The 27,161-nt window shown below is 45.2% G+C and overlaps 1 protein-coding gene across 5 annotated transcripts; it reads left to right on the top strand.

Moving 5' to 3' along the window:
* On the top strand, positions 1-27,161 carry VPS4A (vacuolar protein sorting 4 homolog A). 5 transcript variants are annotated; one of them, XM_060185281.1, is made up of 11 exons: positions 1-186; positions 13,195-13,306; positions 16,123-16,343; positions 17,690-17,751; positions 17,873-17,992; positions 18,466-18,622; positions 19,521-19,669; positions 20,034-20,115; positions 20,335-20,554; positions 25,011-25,151; positions 26,328-27,161. In XM_060185281.1, exons 2-11 carry the CDS (start codon positions 13,274-13,276, stop codon positions 26,427-26,429), a joined length of 1,287 nt encoding a protein of 428 aa, XP_060041264.1. In that variant the 5' UTR covers positions 1-186; positions 13,195-13,273; the 3' UTR covers positions 26,430-27,161. The 5 variants fall into 5 exon arrangements, with proteins under 5 accessions (XP_060041264.1, XP_007524652.1, XP_060041263.1 ...); XM_007524590.3 differs by having other exon boundaries at positions 3-186; positions 16,196-16,343; XM_060185280.1 differs by lacking the exon at positions 1-186 and adding an exon at positions 6,399-6,661 and having other exon boundaries at positions 16,196-16,343; positions 17,693-17,751.

The raw sequence follows: 27,161 nt of genomic DNA, 5'->3' as shown, positions 1-27,161 counted from the left end.
CTGCTCGCTCGCCCTGCTCCCAGCTCCGTCTGCTAGTGGCCGCCCTGCCCGCACCGAGCGCCGATCCGCCTAGTTCCCCGCGCCGGACCCAGCACCCCGGCTTCCCGGAAGCGGACCGAGGCCACACGCAGCGCCGCGGAGTGTGGGGCGGACCCAGGAGATGAAATGACAACGTCAACCCTCCAGGTACCCTGGCGCGGCCGAGGCAGCTCGCAGAGGCCGAGGGAGGCGCGGCGGGGCCTGCGGGCGGCCTCCCCGGAGCTTCCCCGGAGCCCGGGCCCCGCCCCGCCCCGCCCCGCCGCACCGCTTCTGCCGGGGGCGTAGGGACCCTGCCAGGCCGGGCGGAGCCTTCAGTCCGACGGGGGCGACGAGCGCGCTGCCGCCGCGGGCAGGAGCGTCCCGGGGCCCCGCAGCGCCGCCCGGGGAGCCCCCGCCCCTCCCGGCGGCCCCGGGTCGCTTCCAGTCGCGGCTGCTGCTGAGGCGGCGCCTCCGGGACGCGGGACCGACCCGCCCTCCAGGTGCTGCTGCCGCAGAACTAGCTCAGCTCTGCCGCCCGCCCGTGGGGGAGCGAGGGAGTGACCTTGGGCTGTGGGGACTGGATCTTGCAGCTCGGGTTGCCTGTCAGTAAGACGGGGTGTGGGGGTGGGGGTGGGGGGTGAGTCCCCCGTCGGGTGTCGGGACCCGGGCTTTGGATGGCGTCGTCCCGGTAATGCTTTCTTCTCTCTGCACGTGTCTGCCCCGGGGAAGTGCTGACAGGTGCTGACGGCGCTCGGGGGAGTTAGTTGGATAAGACTTGATGGACAGAGGTAGAGGTGCATTTGGTGGCAGGTCCGACGGTGGAGGAAAAGCTGGGAGCAGGGACCCGGACTAGGGAACTAGGCTGGTGATTGTCCGGAGTCCAGGGGCAGACCCCAGCACCCTTCAGCTGTGGACAAGCAAGGCCTGCAGATCCCTGCTGCCCAGATTTCAAATGACCTGTGAGCTAAGCAGGACCATCATCATCATCATCATCATCATTTTGATAAAGAGAGAAACGGAGAGAGAACAGGGTGATAAGAGTGAAAGAGAGGGAGTCTGGCGGTAGCGCAACGGGTTAAGCACAGGTGGTGCAAAGCACAAGGACCCACGTGAGGATCCCGGTTCGAGCCCCCCCTCCCCACCTGCAGAGGAGTGGCTTCGCAGGCGGTGAAGCAGGTCTGCAGGTGTCTTTCTCTCCCCCTCTCTGTCTTCCCCTCCTCTCCATTTCTCTCTGTCCTAACAACGAAGACATCAACAACAACAACAATAATAATAAAACAAGGGCAACAAAAAGGGAACAAATAAATATTAAAAAAGAGAGGGGGGGGCTGGGTGGTGGCACACCTGGTTGAGCGCACATATTACAGTGCGCAGGGACCCGGGTTCAAGCCCCCGGCCCCCACATAAAGAGGGAAAGCTTCACAGTAGTGAAGCAGGGCTGCAGGTGTCTCTCTGTCTCTCTTACCCTACCTCCCCATTCCTCTCAATTTCTGGCTGTATCTATCCAATAAAAATAAAGATAATTTTTTTAAAAGAGTGTAAGAGAGAAAGAGAAACACCTGTAGCACTGTTTCACCGCTAGTGAAGTTTCTCACCTCCAGGTGGGGACCTGGGGCCTGAACCCCAGTCCTTGGATATGGTAATGTGTGTGCTCTATCAGTGATGTCACTGCCCAGCTTTAACTTTTTAAAATAGTTTTACTAAAATACAACACTTGTGCCATTTAATGTGTATAATTCAGTGTTTTAAAATTTTTTTTTATTATTTTGTTTATTTACTTATTGGATAGAGACAGCCAGAAATTCAGAGGGAAGGGAGAGAGACAGACACCTGCAGCCCTGCTTCACCACTTGTGAAGCTTTTCCCCTATAGGTGGGGACCAGGGGCTCAAACCTGGGACCTGGTTGCACTCGTAGCATGTGCGATTAAACAGGTGTGCCACCACTGGGCCCCTAATTCAGTGTTTTTAGTATGGTCACAGAGTTGTGCAGTTATCACAACCATGTAACACATTTCATTTCCCACCAAGCATTGTACGCTTTAATTTACACATACACCCACACACACCTTTCCACTCTCTCTCCCAATCCTAGGCAACCACTGATCCACTTTCTGACCCTGTGGATCTTCATATTCTGGGCATTTGATGAAAATGGAATCACGGGAGTCCAGCGGTAGTGCAGCGGATTAAGCACATGTGGCGCAAAGCGCAAGGACCTGCATAAGGATCCCGGTTTGAGCCTCCGGCTCCCCACCTGCAGGGGAGTCGCTTTACAGGCAGTGAAGCAGGTCTGCAAGTGTCTATCTTTCTCTCCCCCTCTCTGTCTTCCCCTCCTCTCTTCATTTCTGTCCTAACAACGATGACATCAATAACAACAACAATAATAACTACTACAACAACAACAAAAAGACAACAAGGGCAACAAAAGGGAAAATAAATAAAATTTAAAAAATGGAATCTCAAAAAAAAGAAAAAGGAAATGGAATCACACAGTATGTGGCCCCTTGTGACTGGCTACTTTCCCCTTACATAATTTGTATGTTTTTAGATGACTGGGGGTGAAGGATGAGAGGATACTTTGTAACACATGAAAACCAGAAAATTTAAATTTCAGTGTCTGGAAATAGTTTTCCAGGTTCAATCCCCAGCACCATCATAAGCCAGAGCTGAGCAGTACTCTGGTATCTTTCTCTCTGTCTCATTAAAATAAACAAAAATTTTAAAATAATAAAGTTTTATGGGAATACATACTTATTATCTATGTCTGCCTTAAGACTACAAAAGCAGAATAGAGTAGTTGTTAACAGAGATTGCATGCCCAGAAAAGGCTGAAGTATTTGCTGAAATCATACAGAAAATCCATCAGTCCTTCTGTTGACACATTTTCCTTTCATCCTCATCCTTTGCCATATGTGTTACTTGAGCTACAACAGGGCTGAGAGTTGTATTTGTCACCTTACCTTCCTGCTAGGTAAAACCATGCCTCTCCATACTGAAATTAAGGTCTCTTGCAGATGAAAATCTGTATGTTATTGCTAGAGAGATTTGCTTAAATCATCTGGAAGAAGGGTGATTACCATCTCTGAGTTCCACCTTTCAAAGGGATGGACCCAAGCAAGAAGGGGCATAGAGTAAAGAGTCCAAGGAACAGAAGAAAAGCGTCCAGGGGCAAGAGTACTCCTTTAGGCACATACTGTGTGATCCCATTCACTAGAAGGGCCATCACAGTGAGACTTAAATTTTTAAATTATTTTTATTATTGGATACAGACAGAGATTGAGAGGGGAGGGGGAGACAGAGGGGAAGAAACAGAAACCTTCAGCTTTCTTAATCACTTGTGAAGCTCCCACACACACACACACACACACACATACACAGGTGGGAACCAGGGGCTTGAACCTGGGTCCTTGCACACTGCAATGTGTTTAAACAGGTGTGCCACCACCTGGCCCCTTAAAAATTATTTTCATTTAGGATAGAGACAGAAAAATTGAGAGGGAAGTGGGGGAGGGAGGGACCGGAAGCACTGCTTCACTATTTATGAGGCTTTGCCCCTGCAGTTGGGGCCCAGGGGGTTGAACCTGAGTCCTTGTGCATGGTAACATGTGCCCTCCACCAGATATGCCACTTCCCAATCCTGTGAAACCTTTTTGAAGTTAAACATTCAAGAAGGTTCGGGGCTCTTAACCCTTCCCTATTTGTAGATAGTGGAGAGAAATGAAACCTGAAAATAACCGCCTCCACTCACCTTTGCTCATTTCTCCAACCCATCGAGTTCATGTAGCATTAACCTGGTTTGGACTGCCTCTGTTAGTTGTTGTTCTCCGCGGTGCAGCCCGACACCAGACCACCTCAACAACAGTTAGTTCTGTAAATCTATCTGTGTCTGCTTTTCTGAGGCTTCTTACTTTCAAATGGGGAAGGGCTGCACACATACCCAGGCTCTGCCAAGGGCTAGTCAGGAGGTTTATTGTTTGGTATGGGTGGAGCTGTGTATATGCAGTGTCGTCTGCCTGCCTGTCTCTAGTGTTGTATCAGATTGAGGAGGATAATTCTGGTAATGCATCCGGCGTTGGTGAAACTGGTTTCTAAAACTGGATGTGGAGGTGTGGGGCAGCTGCCTGAAAGATCCAGCATGCTAAGTTCAGCCTAGCACACAGACCTGCAGGACTTGTAATTCACAAGGATACTCTCACACGATTCCCAAAAGTTTCCTGGGGATGGTTCCCCTCAGTTGGCAGCACACACACACCTTTGGAGTAAGCCAAAAGCACTTTCTTACCAGAGCCACCTACTGGTATATTGTGTCATGTGTTGAAGGATTCTTTCAGCTTCAGGGAAACCTAAATCAATGTTATCAACCTCTAGAAGCAAGTTGGTTTGAACTGCTGCAAAGTAGAGGTCTCTTTAATTCCATCCTGTAAAACTGTCAGGTCAGAGGATGTTCCTAGCTGGCTGATTCTCCTCTGGACCTGGAGGTCAAGTACAGTTTGTTGTTGGTCATTATGCCAGGTCCCCTGCATTGCTTAATGCTGTGGTCTATTTACATAATCATTCTTTTGCCTGAGACCCGCCCTGCCTGCAGGGTATTGGTTTAATCCCCATTGGTTATGTGGAAGCTTGCTACCTTCACGCTCTTTTATTTTCTCTCCACCCCCTCTCCTAGCCATTTCCTTTTCTGACCTGCCACTTCCATTTCAAAAGATATAAAGGTGTTTTCTCTGATCAATAAAGGCACTGCATTGCGTTCAGCTCAGCCACGTGTTCCAGAGTCTGTCTCTCCGGCTGTGCTAGCCCGGTATTTTAGCGCACCAAAGTGGGGCCTAACCTGTTCATCCTCCAGATAAGTATACACCGTTTGGCTCTCTGCAGCCTCGGTTTTACAAAGGCACTGTGATTCTTTTTTGCCCTCTTATTATTTTTCTGAGACCCCTCCGCCATGGGCAGCCTTCTTCCTTATGAAGAAGTTTCCCAAACCCTGTACTCTTTTTTTCATGAGACAGTTTCTCTGTCTCTGGAACATTTTGCTCTGGGCCACACCTTGGTTCCTCATGACCTCTAACTTGCAGAGCCTTCTCCAGAACCTTGGCAGTCCCCAAGAATGGAGACACATGGTTAGTTCTACCCTCCTTACTCAATTCTTTCTTCTATGGGAAGCCATTTTTAAAAATGGGTGCCTGCAGCAATCCTGCAGGAACAGTCAGAACCAGCCTAACTGGGATTTTAAGGCTCTTTTTGAAGTAGGACGCCTTCCGGGGACTCATAATGCAACATAGCAGGATCTAAATAATCTGGTTCAAAGTGCCTAAAAAAAAAAAAAACCTCCCTACCACTTCTCTCTCTCCCCCCTCGCTCTCTCTGAATATCTTAAGTTGCTGTCTGCTTTCAGTTGTGTTTTATAAGTCAGTGATTTGAATGACTGAATTTTTGTACGACCCATTTTGCTCTGAGTATTCTGAAACTTAATTGACTTTATAAAAAAAAAAAAATGCTGGACGCAGCCATGATTTCTGGAGACGTCCAGAAACAATCCTAATTTTTTTTTCTCTCTCTTTTTTTTTTTTTTACGTCTTGGTATAAATGTGAAACGTTTAATCTTGAAAACTGTATGAGTATGGGTGGGGTAGATAGCATATTGGTTATGCAAAGAAACTCTTATGCCTGAGACTCCTAAGTGCCAGGTTCAATCCCCTGCACCACCATAAGCCAGAGCTGAGCTGAGCAGTGCTCTGGTAAAAAAAAAAAAAAAAAAAAAAAAACTTTGTCACTAACATGTGTTAACTCTCTAAGTAACTGAGTTTGTTTAAAGTCTAAGGTAAAAATTAGTTAAAAATCAATATGTCACTAACATGTGTTAACTAAGTAACCTGAGTTTGTTTTAAGTCTAAGGTAAAAATTAGTTAAAAATCAATATATTTTAACTAAGTCTGGTGTGAAGATCCTGTGCACACCTAGGGTGTGTCTCCATTTTAAATGGGTGTAACAAAAGGTAGAAAAGACACTGTTGGTATGTAAAGCTCTCAAATACCTTCTCAATTAAAGAGGTAGAACCAGCCTGGGTGAGTGATAGATAACACAATGGTTAGGCTAATGATTTTCATGCTTGAAGTTTCTAACAATGGTTCTTCTGTTTACCTTTCCACATTTTATTGAGCTTAAACTGTTTAAACAACCTTAAAATCATACTAGAAAGGACTTCCAAAATTATAAAGGTACTTAAACCAATTACAATAATCAAGTTATCAATTATAGTAAACTTCTAATTTGTTACAAGTTTTTTCTTCACAAGTAAGTGATTACAGCTATGTCAAGCCTTCACATGAAGAAGTATCTGCTCATACGGAATCCTCAGAAATCATCTGGACCCCTGACATTGCCCCCCTGAAACCCATGATGTGACCTGACACGATATGAAGGACCTGATTCACAGAATCCAAGGACAGAACTTTCTTACTGCCTTTCTCTCGCCCATCACTGTCAGCCCTTCTTGCTTCTGCTTCACCTGTCACGTTTTGGCGGTTCCAGCACACTCTCTACAGAGAAGCAAAATTCCAGTGGCTGACCTTCCCCATTGAGATGGACCCCCTGGCATTTCTTCCCCTGGTCGTCGGCATTAGACTGATGCTTCTATCGGACTTACTGGTATACCTCTTAGACACTTTATACAACTTTACAGCAGCTTCCCTTTATGCTGCTGGGTTTCTCAAAGACTGATCCGAAGCAGTCCATGGACTTTGTAGCCAGCTGTTAAGGGGACTCTACAGCGCTACATAGCCCCTTCGCTTGGCAGGCCACCCCCCCCCCCCCGCCTGCAGGTCCTGTTCCCAGAGGCAAGAAATGCCCTCCTCGCCTGCAGACCCTGCCCCCAGAGACAAGAAATGCCCCTTTTCACCCACCAGGCCTCCCCTTGACATCACACTGGCTCTTGCTGCTCTCCTACTTGTCCCTCCCTGTCTTATTCCAGTTCTTTTAAAAACGCCTGCACGATATCATTTAGGTTTCTGCCCAACAGGTTTCTGTTCACCCCTACACTACTATTCCTCTGTCAGAGATGGAGTGTTTTACAGACATTGACCCATTTAAATATGGCCATTGAAAAGAGGGAGATGTTGGGAAATTATGATGATGTGGTTGAGCTTGGCAGGGCTTGAACGTGAGGGGTTCGTCCAATCCTGTTAGTCTCTCTCTCTACCGAGAGGTTGAGCAAGAAGGGACAGTAGTACCCCAAAGGTGTGCCTCCTCCTATCAGACTCCCTGCCTCACAAAGCGCCCCGCATTCCTTTTTTTTTTTAATAATTTATTTCTTTATTGGGGAATTAATGTTTTACATTCAACAGTAAATACAATAGTTTGTACATGCATAACATTCCCCAGTTTCCCATTTAACAATACAACCCCCGCTATGTCATTCATCATCTTTCATAGACCTGATTCCTCCCCACCCACCCACCCACCCCAGAGTCTTTTACTTTGGTGTAATACTCCAATTCCAGTTCAGGTTCTACTTGTGTTTTCTTTTCTAATCTTGTTTTATAACTTCGGCCTGAGAGTGAGATCATCCCATATTCATCCTTCTGTTTCTGACTTATTTCACTCAACATGATTTTTTCAAGGTCCATCCAAGATCGGCTGAAAACGGTGAAGTCACCATTTTTTACAGCTGAGTAGTATTCCATTGTGTATATATACCACAACTTGCTCAGCCACTCATCTGTTGTTGGACACCTGGGTTGCTTCCAGGTTTTGGCTATTACAAATTGTGCTGCCAAGAGCATATGTGTACACAGATCTTTTTGGATGGATGTGTTGGGTTCCTTAGGATATATCCCCAGGAGGGGAATTGCAGGGTCATAGGGTAGGTCCATTTCTAGCCATGTATACTATCATGTCATCTGCAAATAAGGAGAGTTTGACTTCTTCTCTTCCAATCTGTATCCCTTTAATTCCTTGCTCCTGCCTAATTGCTATGGCAAGAACTTCCAACACTATGTTGAATAGTAATGGTGATAGTGGGCAGCCCTGTCTGGTACCTGATCTGAGGGGAAATGCATCCAGTTTTTCACCATTGAGTATGATATGATGTTGGCTGTAGGTTTGCTATATATAGACTCCACTATCTTCAGGAATTTTCCATCTATTCCCATTTTTTGTAGTGTTCTGATCATAAAGGGATGTTGTATTTTGTCAAAGGCTTTCTCTGCATCTATTGATATGACCATGTGGTTTTTGGTCTTGCTTTTGTTGATGTGGTGGATCACATTGATTGATTTATGTATATTAAACTAACCTTGCATGTCTGGGATAACCCCACTTGGTCATGATGAACAATCTTTTTGATATACTGCTGTATCTGGTTGGCTAGAATTTTGTTCAATATTTTCGCATCTATGTTCATCAGAGATATTGGTCTGTAGTTTTCTTTTTGGGTTGTGTCTCTGTCTGCTTTTGGTATCAGGGTGATGTTGGCTTCATAGAAGCTGGCAGGGAGTATTCCAGTGTCTTCAATCTTCTGGAAGACTTTTAAAAGTAGAGGTATTAGTTCTTCTTTGAAGGTTTTATAGAATTCACTTGTAAAACCATCTGGTCCAGGACTTTCATTTTTGGGGAGATTTTTGATAACTGTTTCAATTTCATTAGCTGTGATGGGCCTGTTCATGTTATCCACTTCCTTTTTACTTAGTTTTGGAAGTTGGTAGGTATCTAGGAAATCATTCATTTCTTCCAGGTTCTCTAGCTTGGTGGCATATAGTTGTTCATAGAAGCCTCGCATGATATGTTGAATTTCTGCAGTGTCTGTTGTGATTTCTCCTCTTTCATTTACTATCCGATTTATTTGGGTCTTCTTCCTTTTTTGTTTTGTGAGTCTGGCTAAAGGCTTGTCGGTTTTGTTTACTCTTTCGAAGAACCAACATTTACTTTCATTGATCTTTTGTATGGTTTTCCTATTCTCAATGTTATTTATTTCTGCCCTAACTTTAGTGATTTCTGTCCTTCTGGTTGCTTTAGGGTTCCTTTGTTGTTCTTCTTCTAGGTCTTTAAGATGTGCAATCAGGCTGTTTATTTGTGCCTTTTCTTGTTTCCTAATGTGTGCTTGTATAGCTATGAACTTCCCTCTTAGGACTGCTTTAGCTGTGTCCCAAATATTTTGATAGCTTGTGTCTTCATTTTCATTGAACTCTCGAAACATTTTGATTTCTTCCTTGATTTCCTCTTTGACCCAGAAGTTGTTAAGAAGTGTACTGTTGAGCTTCCACATTTTGGCACTGTTACTAATCTTTTGTTGATTGTGAAGTGTTAGTTTAATTCCACTGTGGTCTGAGAAGATGCTTGGGATGATTTCAGTGCTCTTGAATTGGCTGATGCTGTCTTTGTGGCCTAACATATGGTCTATCCTTGAGAATGATCTATGTGGATTTGAGTAAAATGTGTATTCCAGTTTCTTGGGATGAATGACTCTGAAAATGTCCAATAGTTCTAGTTTATCTATCTCTTCATTTAGCTCCTTTATGTCTTTACTGATTTTCTGCCTGGATGATCTGTCAAGTTGAGATAGTGGGGTGTTGAAGTCCCCTACTATGATTGTGTTACTGTTAATATATTGCTGTAGCTCTTTCAGTAGAAGTTTGATGTATTTAGATGGCTTCTCATTGGGTGCATAGATATTAATAATTGTTAAGTCCTCTTGATTGACTGATCCTCTGAGCATTAAGTAGTGTCCATTCCTATCTTTTTAAATCTTATCTATTTTAAAGTCTATCATGTCAGATATGAGAATAGCTGTTCCTGCCCTTTTTTGTGGGCCATTGGCTTGTATGATAGTTTTCCATCCTTTCACTTTAAGTCTGTGTTTGTCTTGTTGAGTTAGGTGGGTTTCCTGTAGACAGCATATTGTTGGGTTGTGTTTTCTGATCCATCTTCCTATGCTGTGTCTTTTAATAGGTGAATTCAGGCCATTGACATTTATTGATATTAAAGATTGAAGATATTTTAACGCCATTCTTGTAGAGTTTTAGAGTGTTTTGATATATGTCCTATTTGTGGTGGTCTGGTTGTTTATAGGAGACCTTTCAGAACTTCTTTCAGGGCAGGCTTGGTGATGGTTGCTTCCTTCAACTGTTGCTTGTCTGAGAAGGTTTTGATGCTTCCATCTAGTCTGAATGACAGTCTAGCAGGATATAGTATTCTTGGCTGAAAGCCTGTCTCATTGAGCACTCAATAGATATCTTGCCATTCTCTTCTGGCCTGTAGTGTTTGTATGGAGAAGTCTGCTGCTAATCTTATGGGTTTTCCTTTGTAGGTGACTCTTTGTTTTTCTCTTGCAGCCTTGAGGATCCTTTCTTTATCCGTATTACTTTCCATTCTAAGTATGATATGTCTTGGTGTCTTTAGGTCTGGGTTAATTCTGTTTGGGACCCTCTGGGCTTCTTGAATCTTTATGTCTTTGGTGTTGTCTAGACTAGAGAAATTTTCAGCTATTATGGCCTGGAGAATGCTTTCTTCCTCTCCTTCTCTTTCTTCCTCTGGCATGCCAATAATGTGTATATTGTTTCTTTTGAAGTCATCCCATAGGACTCTGTTGTTGTTTTCAGCATCTCTTAATCTCTTTTTGAGATCTCTTACTTCTTTTTTAGTTGTTTCTAATTCATCCTCAATCTTGCTAATTCTGTTTTCAGCCTCATAGATTCTATTCTCTCTGCCCTCTACTGCTTTCTGGAGTTCATCTATTTTGTTGCCCTGCTCTGATACTGTTTTAGCTTGTTCAGCTAGTTGCCTTCTTAGCTCAGCGATTTCAGCTTTCAGCTCTCTAATAACCATGAGATTATTAGAATTTTCTTCCATATTCTCATTTGTTGTTCCTGCATTTCTGATTACAATTTTTTCAGATTCTTTACTCACTCCTGTTATTATTTCCTTAGCTAATGTTTGGATGTTGAACTCGTTGTTTTGTGCTTCACCCTCTGGAGGACTTTTAGCTGGACTCTTGTCCTGGTTCGAGTCTCCAATATTTTTTCTTGTTGTTTTAACCATTTTATATATTATGTTATGAGTTCCCTTTATCAGTACTTTTCAAATTATTGATCACTATTGCCTGGATTGACTTGTGTCTAAGTAATTTAATTAAAGGGTTTACCGTGGTGGAAGTTAACAGTTTTTTCAATCCCTGAGTTGGAGCTCAGTGGTGTAAAAGCCTCTTTTTTTTTCTTCCCTGTAGGCTATGGGAGCCTGAGGGCTTTTAAACTATCAATAGGCTTCTTAGCTTAATCACTGACTCCTGACCAATAGATAAAGCAGGGTGTGGCAGAGATAATCTAGTGCTTATGCAAAGAGACTTTCACAGCCCCTCAGCTATGCCACCGAGGTATAGGTCTTCTCCTGAGTTTCCCGGTTAGATCTCTGTCCTCTGGTGTCCCTCCCTGTTGCTGCTCCAGATTCTGAGGGTAGTAGCAATGGAGATTCAGAGTTGCACTTGGTGAGTCTCTGGGGAGTCCTTTCCTCCCTTCAGCTGTCCCCTTGTTGGTGGAGCAGACTGGAGGTGGTGTCTCCACTGATAAACTGTTGAACTGTTAGCAGTCACTTAATCTCTCCTTAGGCCTCTTTCTCCTCTCTGTCACCAGCCACGTGTGTTTGTACTCACGGGTGATTTACTGGGTTCCTGTGGTCATTCTAGTCCTGTCTTGTTTTGGTCCCAGGTGGTCTCCTTTGGTATTCCTAGTTGATCCAGGAGAGGAGAGGAGAGGAGAGGAGAGGAGAGGAGAGGAGAGGAGAGGAGAGGAGAGGAGAGGAGAGGAGAGGAGAGGAGAGGAGAGGAGAGGAGAGGAGAGGAGAGGAGAGGAGAGGAGAGGAGAGGAGGGGAGGGGAGAGAAAGCGATCTGCTGCTAGTAGCTCCGCCTCCGGAAATGCCCCACATTCCTGATACTATGGCCATTAGATAAAAAGAAAGGGGGGATGTTGGTCATTATGCCAGGTCCCCTGCATTGCTTAATGCTGTGGTCTATTTACATAATCATTGTTTTGCCTGTGACCCGCCCTGCCTGCATTGTATTGGTTTAATCCCCAGTGGTTGGATGGTAGCTTGCTACCTTCGCGCTCTTTTCTTCTCTCCACCCCTCTCCCACCCATCTCCTTTTCTGACCTGCCACTTCCATTTCAGAAGATATAAAGGCGTTTTCTCTGGTCAATAAAGGCACTGCATTGTGTTCCCGCTCAGCCACATGTTCCTCGTCTCTCCCGCGATGCTAGCCCAGCAATTTGTTGTTGTTATTTGTTTTGTTTACCTCCATACTGAGCAACTGGTCAGTTGATTCCAATATTTGCTCTGTTCTAGCTCTATAAGATTCATTTCTCTTTCTCTTGATACCGTGGAATAGAAAGTGAACTCTGGGGAGTCAGGTGGTAGTGCAGTGGGCTAAGCACAGGTGGAGCAAAGTGCAAGGACCAGTATAAGGATCCCGGTTCAAGCCCTGGATTGCCACTAGCAGGGGAGTCGCTTCACAAGCGGTGAAGCAGTTCTGCAGGTGTCTCTCTGTCTTCCCCTCCTCTCTACATTTCTCTCTGTCTTATCCAACAATGATGACAACAACAATAATAACTACAACAACAATAAAAAACAAGGGCAACAAAAGGGAAAATAAATACATATAAAAAAGAAAGAAAGTGAACTCTCCCTTTGAGCTCCAACCGGAGATATTTGATCAGGTTTCCACTTGTTGAAGTCCATCCAAGGTGAAGACTGAGAAGGAGGCTGCTTTAACTGTATGAGCATATTGTGAAGAGGGACAGCTATCTTTTAGCTCCCCTATTTGAAAAAAAAAGTATATTTATTTATTACTGGATAGAGACAAAGAGAAATTGAGAAGGAAGGGGGAGATAGAGACAGAGAGATACCTGCAGCCCTGCTTCACCACTCATGAAGCTGTCTCCCTGCAGGTGGGGACCAGGGACTTGAACCTGGGTCCTTGTGCACTGTAATGTGAGTGCTTAACCAGGTGCACCACCTCCTGGCCCCTTAAAACTCCTTTTAAAACATTTCTGGTTGCTGTTGTAAAAGTAAACCAGTGTAATGGTCTGCAGCGGGCACATCCACAGACCTGACAATACCTCTCATCAGTATTGCTGCCTGTGACCCCACAGGCTTTCAGAATTTCTTGGGAAACACTGAGCTATTTGCTTTCCAGAAAGCCATTGATCTGGTAACGAAAGCCACAGAAGAGGATAAAGCCAAGAATTACGAGGAGGCGCTCCGGCTCTACCAGCATGCTGTGGAATATTTTCTACATGCTATCAAATGTGAGTCATCACCATTGATGGGAAGGTTGCTCAGTGGGTAGACCTCACTTTTTGCATGCAGAGGCCCCAGGGCTCAGTCCCTGGCACCATGTACTTTTTTATGGGGATATATATGTGTGTGTGTGTGTGTGTGTGTGTGTGTGTGTGTGTGTGTGTGTGTGTGTGTATGTTGTTTTTTTAACCTTTTTTCTTTTTTTTAAAGAAGAGATAAATGGAGTTTTTGTCATACTTATTCTAATAAACTCTATTTTTTAAATAGTTTTCCCTTTTTTTAAAAAAAAAAAGTATTTATTTATTTACTTATGAGGAAGATAAGAGGGGAAAGAGAGGGGCCGGGTGGTGGCTCACCTGGTTGAGCGCATGTATTACAATGCACAAGGACCCGGGTTCAAGCCCCCAGTCCCCACCTGCAGGGGGAAAGCTTTATGAGTGGTGAAGCAGGGCTGAAGGTGTCTCTATCTCTCTCCCTCTCTATCACCCCCTCCCTCTTGATTTCTGGCTGTCTCCAATAAATAAAGGTAATCATAAAAAAAATTAGGGAAAAAAAAGGGGGAAAGAGAGAAAGAAACAAACATCATTCTGGTATGTGTGTTGCTGGGGATTGGACTCAGAATCTCATGCTTGAGAATCTAATGCTTTATCCACTGTGCTACCTCCTGGACCACTAATCTAATTTTTTTCTAGAGCAATTCTCACTTCTGGCTTTTGGTGGTACAGGGATTGAACCTGGGACCTGGAAGTTACAGGCATGAAAGTTTTTTGTATGACCATTATGCTATCTTCCCATCGAAATAACTAAAAAAAAAATTTAAGGAATTTTATTTTATTTTTTATTTATTTTTAATGTAAGAGAGAGACACCGCAGAGTACTGCTCAGCTGTGGTTTATGGTGGTGCTAGAGGTTGAACCTGGGATCTCAGTCTAAGGCATGAAAGTCTTTTGCAAAACCCTTGAGCTATCTCCCCAGATCATAAATGACTTTTTTTTAACCAGAACATTTTTCAGCTCTGGATTATGGCGGTGTTTTTTGGTGTCTCAGGCAAGAATCTTTTTGCATAACTGTTCTGCTGTCTCTCCAGCCCTAACTAGATCTTTTATAAAAGATGAGAGTCACATTGCACAAAAATAAATTATTCTAGGAAAGGAATGGAATGGAAGGGTCCTGTTATATGATGATGGAGAAGGGTCTAGAGTGAGGAAGAGAGTGTCTTACCCTGTTATGAGGCAGTGAGATGTATGTATGTGAAAACAACTGTACTGTAAAGCATTAGTCTCTCAATAAAATGTGAGGGAGAAAAATAAATGTTTCATGTGACCATTGAGGTAGCACAGTGGATAGAGCATTGGGTTGGGTTCTCAGGCATTTGGTCCTGAGTTCAATCACTCTCTTTCTCTTTTTTTTTATTTTTTTTATTTTTTTACATTTATTTATTTATATTTATTTATTTCCCCCTTTGTTGCCCTTGTTGTTTAACATTGTTGTAGTTATTGATGTCATTGTTGTTGGATAGGACAGAGAGAGATGGAGAGAGGAGAGGAAGACATCGAGGGGGAGAGAAAGATAGGCACTTGCAGACCTGCTTCACCACCTATGAAGCGACTCCCCTGCAGGTGGGGAGCTGGGGCCTTGAACCGGGATCCTTATGCCGGTCCTTGTGCTTTGCACCACGTGTACTTAACCTGCTGCGCCACTGCCCGACTCCTTTTCTCTCTCTCTTTTTTTTTTTTAAATGAGAGAGAGAGAGAGAGAGAGATGCAGAGCACTGCTCAGCTCTGGCTTATGGTGCTGGGGATTGAGCCAAGTACCTCAGAGCCTCAGGCATGAAAGTTTTTTGCATAATTATTATGCTGTCTCTCCATCATGTAATGCTAGAGTTGTACTCAGCATGCTGCTCTGGTTCTCTCCCTCTTGGATAAATAAATAAACAAACTTTTTTTGAAATTATTTTTTTAAATTATTTATTTATTTATTTTGGCCTCCAGGGTTATTGCTGGGACTCGGTGCTGCCACTGCAAATCCACTGCTCCTGGAGGCTATTTTCCCCCCAATTTTTGTTGCCCTCATTGCTCTTGTTATTATTGTTATTGTTGTTATTGATGCCATTGTTATTGTATTGTATAGGACAGAGAGAAATGGAGAGAAATGGAAGGGAAGATGGGGAGAGAAAGACAGACACCTGCAGACCTGCTTCACCACTTGTGAAGCAACCCCCCTGCAGGTGGGGAGCCGGGGGCTCAAACCGGGATCCTTACACTGGTCCTTGTGCTTTGCGCCCTCTGCACTTAACCCGCTGTGCTACTGCTCTACCCCCCAAAAATTATTTATTTATTATTGGATAGAGAAAGAGGGAAATTAAGAGGGGAGGGAGAGAGACAGAGACACCTGCAGCTCTGCTTCACTATTCGTGAAGGTTTCCCATTACAGGTGGGGACTAAGGACTTGAACTCGGGTCCTCGTGCGCTGGAGTGTGTGCACTTAACCAGGTGTGCTATCACCTGGCCTCCCTCCCTTTTTAAAAAAAATTTATTCCCTTTTGTTGTCCTTGTTGTTGTCTTATTGTTGTTGTAGATGTTGTTATTAATGTTGTCACTGTTGGATAGGACAGAGAAATGGAGAGAAGAGGGGAAGACAGAGACGTGGAGAGAAAGAGATACCTGCAGATCTGCTTCACCACCTGTGAAGCGATTCCTCTGCAGATGGGGAACCGGGGGGCTGGAACCAGCATCCTTAAGCTAGTCCTTGCGCTTTGCACCACCTGCGCTTAACCCGCTGCACTACTGCCGACTCCCCCCCCCCTTTTTTTTTTTAATGTTAGCCACACAGTGGCTCCTCCACAGCTACAAAGCCCCTGCAAGAAAAGAAAAGGCACATGGAAGTTCTTTTTGCAGATGAGGCACACAGTGACAAGGCCAAGGAGAGCATTCGAGCCAAATGCATGCAATACCTAGATCGGGCAGAGAAGCTGAAGGATTATTTACGGAACAAAGAGAAACATGGCAAGAAGCCAGTCAAAGAGAATCAGAGTGAGAGCAAGGGGTGAGTATGGAGCAGGGGAGGACCACCAGGGCATGTGCACTTTATTGTGGCCCTCCTATTTCTGCTACTAACGCTGTATTAGCCTTCCAGGGTACTTTCCTTCTGGAGACTTCTCATAATAGCAGTCATGTCCAGAGCTTTTTTCATCAAGCACTTGACATATACATTATCTCACTGCATCTATGCAGAAAGGCTGTGGGTGACGGAAACCAGTGTGGCAGTCATGAGACTTGGATACTGTAGTCAGACCCTCAGGGTATAACCCAGCTCTGCCATATTGGACACTTCTCATGATTCCTTCCCCCTAGCCCTCACCCCCTCCAGTATTTCCAGACTCCTCCTCCATAAAAGAAAGGAATTTCCACAACCCAGGAAGTGATAAAGTGGATGAGATACTGGACTCTCAAGCATAGTCTTCCCGAGTTCAGTCCCCAGGAGGTCATGGTGTTCTAAGAAGCAAAGGAGATGATGCAGGGAAAGCCCTTAGCATAAAACTTGGCACACACTGAGCCCGTCCATATTAGCTACTGCCATGTAGTTGTCATCTTCTCTGTTCACCGTCAAGAGATTGCCAAAATCATAGAGTTGGTAGCAGTGATACCCACCCTCCTATTCCCCAGCTTGTTTCTGACTCAGAAGCCAATGTTCCCTCCATAGTCTCTCACCTCACCCATCATGGCAAGCTCACTTAAGTGAGGACAAAATCTATTGGTTTTTTGGAGGTGAAGTGCCAGTCCAAGGCAGAGACTCCTGGAGTAAGAGAGAGAGCCGAGTGGTATATTAGCTGCCTCACTGGAGATGACAGACTCTGCTCCTAGGCAGAGGATCTCCCCAGAGTGAGAGCCACACCTTGGAAAGGGGATGAGGCCAAATACTTCTAGAAGGCCCTGGAGGAGTTGAGGATAGCAAATCATTTATGTCCAGAAAGGGATTGGCTCTGTGGGGAGACTAGAGACTGTGTTCCTTTCCCAAGAGCTCTAATTTAGACTCCTGCCTGAGCCACAGCCATTTGCTGCCTGCCATTGAGTCTGTGTGAGAGCCCAGTGGCAGTTCCAGTTGCTTGCTTTGCTGCTCTTGAAGTCAAGCCAATGCAGATGTCCTTTACCAGCCTTCTAGAGTATGTACTTATCTTTATTCTTATCCTAATAAAGAAACAAGAATGAGTCAAATGTTTCCTGGAGAATCCAGAGGGTAATGTGTGTCCTAAACATCTTCAAGAGGGTCTCATTAGCACTGAATGGGAAAAGCATTCTTTTCCCACAGGCTGGCAGCCAGAACCTGGCCTTTCTGAGAACCTGCTTGTCTACCACCTCTTGCTCCAACTTCTCTTCTGTCTCCTTTCTCAGCAGTGATAGTGACAGTGAAGGGGATAATCCAGAGAAAAAGAAGTTGCAAGAACAACTGATGGGTAAGAGGCTCAAGGTCCTAGGACATGCCAGTGGGAGGGAGACTCAGCAAGAGTCCCCTGTTGGTTTGGCTCAGGTTCACTGGCCTTGCTCTGGACCAAAGGCTGTGCCTCCCTCTCATAGGTGCCGTCGTGATGGAGAAGCCCAACATTCGGTGGAGTGATGTAGCTGGACTAGAGGGGGCCAAGGAAGCCCTTAAAGAAGCTGTCATTTTGCCAATTAGATTTCCACACCTCTTCACAGGTAAGTGGCCACTTTAGGACCTACTCTGGTTTCTGAGTGAGCCAGACCAGAACACCCACTTTGAAGGTGTCCAGGAGCAGGTGGTGACTCAAATTCCTATGACCTAGCCTTCCTGTGCTTAGTTGGGAAGGACCCCAGAGCCTTCGTGTCATGGTCATTTGCTGCTTAGCTTCATTCTGGTGTTAGTAGCACCTTTGTGACTAGCTTACTAACTTGACAGACTCAGTGGGTGGGCAGGATCAGTAACCTGTGCCAGTCATTGTCACTTTTCTAGTGCACAGGGACCATAAGCAAGGACTAGGACCAAGTTCTCAGCTGGCAATTTAGTTCCATTTACTTCTGTGTTCTTAGAATCAATTGTCTTGTAGGATTTTTCATTTCTTACATTATTTACAGTGACTAAGTTTCCCTTGGCATTTTTTTTTCTGTTCTCAATCACAAAGAAGCTCACTTTAGTCCATTCTTTCTTGTAGGCAAGCGTACACCTTGGCGAGGGATACTGCTCTTTGGACCTCCTGGCACAGGAAAATCCTACCTGGCCAAAGCAGTGGCAACAGAGGCCAACAACTCTACCTTCTTCTCAGTGTCCTCCTCAGACCTGATGTCTAAGTGGTTGGGGGAGAGTGAGAAGTAAGTCAGCTGCTAGCCAGGCCCTGCTCTGTGCATTGCTTATATTCCATCTTCTCTATCTATGTAGTCACTTCCCAGAGGGGGTGCTGGTGGATGCAGGGAGAAGTAACCAGAACAGGGCTAGCTTGCTAGCCTGTTATGTGAAACACTGCTTGGCAATGACATTTGATAATGGAAGGGAGTTTGGGAGAGAGGAGTTCTCAAGAATGGGGAAAAGAATTCAGAGTAGTTGGGTGTCAGGTGTGTGCCCTCTTTGTGACTTTATGTAGTTAACAAATTCCTTACACAGACTCCCATTCTGCAGGTGATGAGGCTGAGGCTGAGAGAAGGGGGGAGTGTCTTGTCTTAAGTCCAGAGCTGATGAATGGGGCTGCCAGGATTTGAAACTGATAGCAAGACTGATTTTTCCTCTTGGTAGTATGTTGCCAGAGGACTTGCTATCATTTTTTTTTTCTTTTCTGAAATTTAAGCATGACTTAGCTTCCTGGTGGGAAGGAAAGAGAAAGAAGTGAAGACTGGGTAGTGACATTCCCAGCTGAGTACACACAGTGCTATGTACAAGCACTCAGGGAGGAAGCTTCACAAATGATAAAGCATTGCTACAACACTCTCTCTCTTTCTCTTTCTCTCTCCCTCTTCTATCTCTGCCTTCCCTCTCAATTTCTTTCTATCCTATCAAGTAAAAAGGGGAAAAGAAGGGGCGGGCACAGGAGTAGACAGCATAATGGTTATGCAAAGAGACTCTTATGCCTGAGGTTCCAAAGTCCCAGGTTCAGTTCCCCACACCACCATAAGTCAGAACTGAGCTGTGCTCTGGTCAAAAAAAAAAAGAAAGAGGTACCCTGGTGGGTCATGTATGTAGGCATCCAGACCACAACCCCAGTTGTCACCTTCACAGGCTAGTCAAGAACCTGTTTGAGCTGGCCCGGCAGCACAAGCCCTCCATCATCTTCATCGATGAGGTGGATTCCCTGTGTGGATCCCGCAATGAAAATGAGAGTGAGGCTGCCCGGAGGATCAAAACTGAGTTCTTGGTCCAGATGCAAGGTACGTGCAAGTCCTGGGTCCCCTCCCTAGTTCTCTTCTGTTGTAAGCCAGCCCAGGGCTTTACTATATAGCTGCATCTGGATTTGATTATCCTTAAGGTGAAAGAAAAAACTAGAGAAGCAGTTCTCAGCTTCCTCTCCTCAGGTCTTCATTGTAGAGAGGTTCCTAAGATCTTTGTCCAGCCCCTCTCTGACCCTCTCCAGACAGGCAGGGCTCTAGGACTCCAGGGATCTTCATCCCAGTGGGGCCAGTTGGGGCTCTATAAGTGAGGATACACAGAGTCCCCAAGGTCTTTTCTCACAGGGTTCTGACTGATCCTGGCCAGAGTTCTCAGGTCTGTATCTATGCTTCCCTTTTTCCACAGGGGTGGGGAATAACAATGATGGGACTCTAGTTCTTGGTGCCACAAACATCCCATGGGTGTTGGACTCGGCCATTAGAAGGAGGTGAGTCTTCCTCACAGGGACTGGTGTTGCAGTCTTTCTCCAGCCATGGTCCCCCTGCTGCTGGTTAGCAGCTGTGGTTATAACCTGGTCCCCTTTCTTTGGAGGCTTTTCTGTGTCTGCATGATGAGCAGAGCCCTTAGTGAAGCTGTCTTGGGTGGGGGGGGTGGCCAACCGTCCTGTCATCCACTCTCAGGTCCTTCCATGTGCTTGGCCATCTAGGTTCGAAAAGCGGATTTATATCCCACTGCCAGAGGAAGCTGCCCGATCCCAGATGTTCCGATTGCATCTGGGTAGTACTCCCCACAGCCTCACAGATGCCAACATCCACGAGCTGGCCCGGAAAACGGAAGGGTACTCGGGTGCAGACATCAGCATCATAGTGCGAGATTCCCTCATGCAACCAGTCAGAAAAGTACAGTCGGCTACACACTTCAAAAAGGTGAGTGAAGGGGGCTGGACAGTGGTACACTGGGCTAAGCGCACATAATACAAAGCACAAGGACCTGAGCAATTATTCCTGTTTGAGCCTCCAGCTCCCCACCTGCAGGGGTGTTGCTTCACTAGCAGTAAAGCAGGTGCAGACACCTGCAGGTGTCTGTCTTTCTCCCTCCCTTCCTGTCTCCCCTCCTCTCTCAATTTCTCTGTGACCTGTCACTTAAAAAAAAAAAAAGTGAAACAGTGCTGCAGGGGTCTCACTTTCTCTTTCCTGATCTGCCCTCCCCTTTTTGATTTCTCTCCCAATGAATGAATAAATGGTGAGTGGAACAGTGGAGAATTAATTGCTCAGACACTGTCACAAGAATGAAGATGTCTGCTTTCTTTGCCAGCCCACTGACTACTCAGGTGAAACATCCTCCATCTGGTAGAGAACTAGAGACATGTACAAAGTAAGCCCTCTGGCTCCAAGGTGGCACCTATGTTCCTCTTTCCTGCTGTTCTTGCTTGAGTGAAGCAAGGACAGGACACCATGTTGTCCCCTCTGCTACCTGCAATTTGTTGCTCTGCTGTTGTGTGTAGTTGACCCACTCAGTATCTGAAAGTGTAAAATCACACTGGAGCAGTGGAGGGTTAGCTTGATGGTTATGCAAAAAAAAATAAAATTCATTCCTGAGGCTGTAAAGTCCCAGATTCAGTGTCATTCCCCCCCCCCCCCCCCAACACACACACACACCACCATAAGCTAGAGCAGGATATCAACAAGGGCAACAAAAGGGAATAAATAAATAAATATTAAAAAAAAAAAAAAAAGAGCAGGATATTGCCCTGGATGCACACATTTCATTCTCCCTCCCTCCCCTCACCTTTTGCCTCCAGGGTTATCACTGGGGCTCAGTGCCAGCACTAGGAATCCACTACTCCTGGTGGATATTTGTTTGTTTACTTAAGAAAGGATAAATTAACAAAACCATAGGGTAGGAGGGGTATAACTCCACACAATTCCCACCACCCAATCTCCATATCCCACTCCCTTCCCTTCTTCCCTGATAGCTTTCCCACTCTCTGTCCCTCTGGGAGCATGGACCCAGGTCATTGTGGGTTGTAGAAGGTGGAAGGTCTGGCTTCTGTAATTGTTTCCTTGCTGAACATGGGTGTTGACTGGTCGGTCCATACTCCCAGTCTGCCTCTCTCTTTCCCTAGTAGGGTGGGTCTCTGGGGAAGCTGAGCTCCAGGACACATTGGTGGGGTCTTCAGTCCAGGGAAGCCTGGCCGGCATCCTGATGACATCTGGAACCTGGTGACTGAAAAGAGAGTTAACATACAAAGCCAAACAAATTGTTGAGCAATCATGGACCCAAAGCTTGGAATAGTGGAGAGGAAGTATTAGGGGGATACTCACTACAAACTCTAGAGTACTTCTGCTTTCAGGTATATATTTTGCAGTAGTTTATGGATACGTGTGAACATATGCTCTCTCTCACAGAAACTGGTGTATATCTAGGTTTGGGGACTTTGTTAGAAAGTGAACCACCTGAGATGGAATTAGAGTATATACTATTAAAGGAAAGGTCTTACCCAAGTAATGAAGCTGAAGGGCTGTCATTCCACACTGAAGTCTCTGGACACAGTCTGAAGTGAAGCATGTTGAGGTGGCCATCGTTGCGTTGATTAGGTTGTGATTGGCAGATGCAATATTATTTGATATGGATTGGGAGAGGCATACGGGAAAGTGGGCCCTATCCAAGGGTTCCAGGACTGGGGGAAGTAGAGGAAGTAGGGTTCAAAAAGACAATTGATAGTTAATGTTATCATCACATTATTTGGTAATTGGGTTAACTTTGAAAAGTCCTTTTGTTAGGGTTTGCTGTACAGTACCCAGTATCTTGTATATAGCTGTGCTGTTGGTTGCTTCTTTTTTTTTTTTTTTTTTTGTTGGTTGCTTCTGATCTACTTGGTCTAGGCTTTTGAGAGAGTCCGCATATCAAATACACAGCCTATATATTAAAAAGATTCAGTCTGTGTTTTAAAAAACTTCAAGACATACAATTAATTTTCCCCCTCTCATATTAATTAACTAGTGATTTATATGACTACATTTTACTAGGAGTGTACATAAACACCATTCCCACCACCAAAAGACTGTGACCCATCCCTCCCACCCACTCCCACCCCCCACTGGCCCAGGAAGCTGCATGTCTACCCCTCACCACAGGGTTTTTACTTTGGTGCCCTACTTACAATTTAGTCAGGTCCTGCTTTTAGTTTCCCTTTCAGATCTTCTTACTCAACTTCTGTTGATGAGTGGGATCATCCCATCCTCATCTTTATCTTTCTGACTTAGCTCACTTAACATAATTCCTTCTAGCTCCTGGTGGATATTTTTTTCCATTTTATTGGATAGGACAGAAAGAAATTGAGGGAGAGAGAAAAATAGATACCTGCAGATCTGTTTCACCACTTGTGAAGTGACCCCTCTCCCCCGCAGGGGGCAGTCAGGGGCTCAAACTGGAATTCTTGCATGGGTCCTTATGTTTCTGCGCTTAACCCAGTATGCCAGCACTCTGCCCCACCATCTCTCATTAAAATAAAACAAAATATATTTTGAACATATCACACTGTACAGAGAACTGCTTCAGAAGCAGTTCTCTATGATCAGTCATAGAGAAGATCTTTGTTAAGTGTCTGCTGTGAGACCTACTATGTCTCTGGCACCACTCTAGGTGATGGGGAGGTATTTCTGAGCACAGCACAAAAATCTCCATCCTTTAGGAACTTCCTTTCTGTTGAAGAAAATGTCACATGAGACAGAAAGAAGGATCAAGGGGAGTCGGGCTGTAGCACAGCGGGTTAAGCGCAGGTGGCGCAAAGCACAAGGACCGGCATAAGGATCCCAGTTCGAACCCCGGCTCCCCACCTGCAGGGGAGTCGCTTCACAGGCGGTGAAGCAGGTCTGCAGGTGTCTATCTTTCTCTCCTCCTCTCTGTCTTCCCCTCCTCTCTCCATTTCTCTCTGTCCTATCCAACAACGACGACAACAACAATAATAACTACAACAATAAAACAACAAGGGCAACAAAAGGGAATAAATAAATTAAATAAATATTAAAAAAAAAGAAAGAAGGATCAGTTGACCTATTTCCCTAACTGCTGGAAAAACATTTTAAAAACATAGATTCATTTTTACTTATTTTTTATTGCTGCCAGGGGTATCACTGGGGTATTGTGCCTGCACTACAAATCCACAGTTCCCAGCAGTCATTCTGCCTCCCCTTTTCCTTCTTTTATTTGATAGAAAGAAATTGAGAGTGGTCCACACCATAATGGTTGTGCAAAGACATTTTCATGCCTGAGGCTCCAAGGTCCCAGGTTCAATCTCCCAAACCACCATACACCAAAACTGATCAGTGCTCTGGTAAGAAGAAAAGAGCACAGTGGGTTAAGCGCATGTGGCATGAAGCACAAGGACCAGCATAAGGATCCAGGTTCGAGCCTCCAGCTCCCCACCTGCAGGGGGGTCGCTTCACAGACAGTGAAGCAGGTCTGCAGGTGTCTATCTTTCTCTCCCCCTCTGTCTTCCCCTCCTCTCTCCATTTCTCTCTGTCGTATCTAACAACAATGACTTCACTAACAACAACAATAATAACTATAACAACAATAAAAAAAAAACAAGGGCAACAAAAGTGAATATATATATATATATATATATATATATATATATATATATATATATATATATATATATGAAGAAGAAGAAAAGAAAAAAGAGATAAAGAGAAAGGAGCCAAAGCATCACTGATGTATGTAGTGCCAGGGATTGAAATTGGGACCTCATGCTTGAGACTCCAGTGCTTTTTTTCTTGTATGTATATATGTTTGTTTATTTTAAATCTCTTTTTAAAAACTTTATTTGATAGGACAAAGAGAAATTTAGAGGAAAAGGGGTTAGCAGTAAACAGAGAGGTACCTGCAGCTTTGCTTCACCACTCATGAAGCTTTCCCCCTGCAGGTGGGGATCAGGGGCTTGAACCTGGGTCCTTGCACATTGTAATGTGTGTGCATAACCAGGTGCACCACTGCCCAGCCCCTCTTGTATATTTCCATTGAACAAATCCAGGGTTTTATGCATACATGTTAACTACTGAGCCACCTCCCCAGTCCAATTTCATGAGAGGGATGTAAAGCACCATTTCACCATTCATGGAGTTTCACCTACTTTGTCTGTGTTGCTGTCTCATACACTACTAGGGATTTAGCCCAGGACATAATGCACAGACTTTACAACTGAGCCATATTCTAGCCTGAGAGTTTTGGACGAGTCCATCCCTCACTTGGAAGACCTAGAAGCCTTGGAGTTGGTTCACAACCCACTGTCCCCTTCTCGTCAGAATTCAGAATATTGAGTCCTCCTGCCCCCAAACACTCAAAGGTTGTACCAGGCAAATTCCTGTTTGATTTCAGGTCTGTGGCCCTTCCCGTACCAATCCTAGCATCATGATTGATGACCTCCTGACCCCATGCTCACCGGGGGACCCAGGAGCCATAGAGATGACGTGGATGGATGTCCCTAGTGACAAGCTTTTAGAACCTGTGGTTTGCATGGTAAGTGATCAGCTGGGAGCCAGGACTGCACAGAGTCTGGGAAATGGAGGGCAGAAAGTAACCTTCTAGGGGCTGGGCAGTAGTGCAATGTCTAAGTGTACATGGCGCAAAGCGCGAGGACCAGAGTAAGGATCCTGGTTCAAGCCCCCGGCTCCCCACCTGCAGGGGGATCGCTTCACAGGCAGTGAAGCAGGTCTGCAGGTGTCTATCTTTGTCTCCCCGTCTCTGTCTTCCCCTCCTCTCTCCATTTCTCTCTGTCCTATCCAACAACAGTAACAACAATGATAAACAACAAGGGCAATAAAAGGGGAAAAAAATAATCTTCTCCCTTTCTCTGTCCTGGATTGTGACTGACTTGAAGAGTATGATGTTTGGAAATCAGAGTAGCGGGGGCTTCTGTCATTAGACTTAGTATGGACTGCGGATAGAGACTGCAGCATTAGCAGTTTATTCTCCTCAGGGTGGAGAGTAAAAGCTGGATGGCTTAATCCCATTATTTTGTGAGGCTGACTTGTTTCATACACAGAAGGGACAGTAATATCTATTTTACTTGATACATTTGCACTGAACATCTCACCTAGCTTTGTCTATTCATTTATTTTCCTTAAATTGAGGCTTCATGTAGAATTTTATTTGTTTGTCTGTTTGTTTATTGCCTTCAGGGTTATCTCTGGGGCTCAGTGCCTGCATTGAGAATCCACTCCTCCTGGAGGCCATTTTTTTCCCCTTTTGTTGCCCTTGTTATCGTTCCACATGGAGCTCAAACCTGGGCTGCAGACATGTCAAGGCATACACTCTACCCAGTAAGCTTTCTCTCTAGCCCTCACCTAACTAGTCTGGACCTCTTTCATCCTAGTCTTCCCAGTATTCTTATCTATCCCATGTGGCAGGTGTTTACCACTGTGGCTGATGTAGTGAGTGTGATTTGAATGAGCTACTCACTGAGTTAAGAGGTGGTGTAGGCTGAGATTCTCAGACAGAAGTAGCATGTCTGTAAATGACATGAGTAGCATCAAGAGAGAGAATTACAGCATCACAGGAGAGAAAAGCCAAGGAATTGTAAGGAGTTGTACACTGGAGTGGGGGAGTTTAAAGGATGATTTCTTCTCACCTCAGACTGCATGGTTCTGAGGTTCTCAACCCTGACTCCTCAGCTGTGCATTCTTGTCTTTGCAGTCAGACATGCTCCGGTCCTTGGCCACCACTCGGCCCACAGTGAATGCAGATGACCTCCTGAAAGTGAAGAAATTCTCAGAGGACTTTGGACAGGAGAGTTAAAACCTTCTTCATGTGGTGACAGTGAAAGTGGGAGGTTGGCTGGTGTAAATCCATGGCACGTCCCATCTTGGTGGCTAGACTTCAGGGCTCTTCCTAAAGTCACTACAGCGTCCCCTCTGCTGTTTGGCTGCCAACCAAGGAATGGAAAGGAAGGACCTCCCTGATCACAGAGACACACAAGCACATTTAGCACCCGGTGGAGTACTGGCTCTTCTTACTTCCTCCTCCTCTTCTTCTGGATGCTCATCAACACCTTACCTGGTTCTTCTCCTTTTTTTTTCCCCTAAATTAATGCTGCTTGGATTTTCATCTTGTTTATAAATAAAGTTAATATCACCGAGAAGCATTAAGGAATGGGAGCAGCCAGTGTCAGTGCTGTGACATTGGTGTAGCCAGCCTTCAGACCAGACAACCCATTCCTTCTAGACCTAAGTGTTGCTCCCTGTGAACAGAATAACTGATGCCCTGGGTCCCCAGACTAAGCTATTTGTGAAGGCTCAGTAAAGCCAAGCCTTTGCACCTTCCATGCTTGGGCTCCAGCACCCCATGTCCTCCCTGAGGAGCAAAGGCCAGTCTTTGGGAGCACAAAGGTGTGTAGGTTGAAGAGTGAAGGCAGTCAGGCAGATTTCACTGCTACCTTCTCTTCCCTCCGAATGTGAGAACACTGGGCCCAATCACTCCCCCTGGGTCCCTGCCCTGGAAACAGGCTAATAAATCCTTTTCCCTTCTTGA

Source organism: Erinaceus europaeus, chromosome 2 (genome assembly GCF_950295315.1).
Source record: "Erinaceus europaeus chromosome 2, mEriEur2.1, whole genome shotgun sequence".
NCBI classification, from domain to species: Eukaryota; Metazoa; Chordata; class Mammalia; order Eulipotyphla; family Erinaceidae; genus Erinaceus; species Erinaceus europaeus.
Note: the sequence above shows the minus strand (reverse complement) of the source record. Positions and strands in the feature narration are given on the sequence as shown.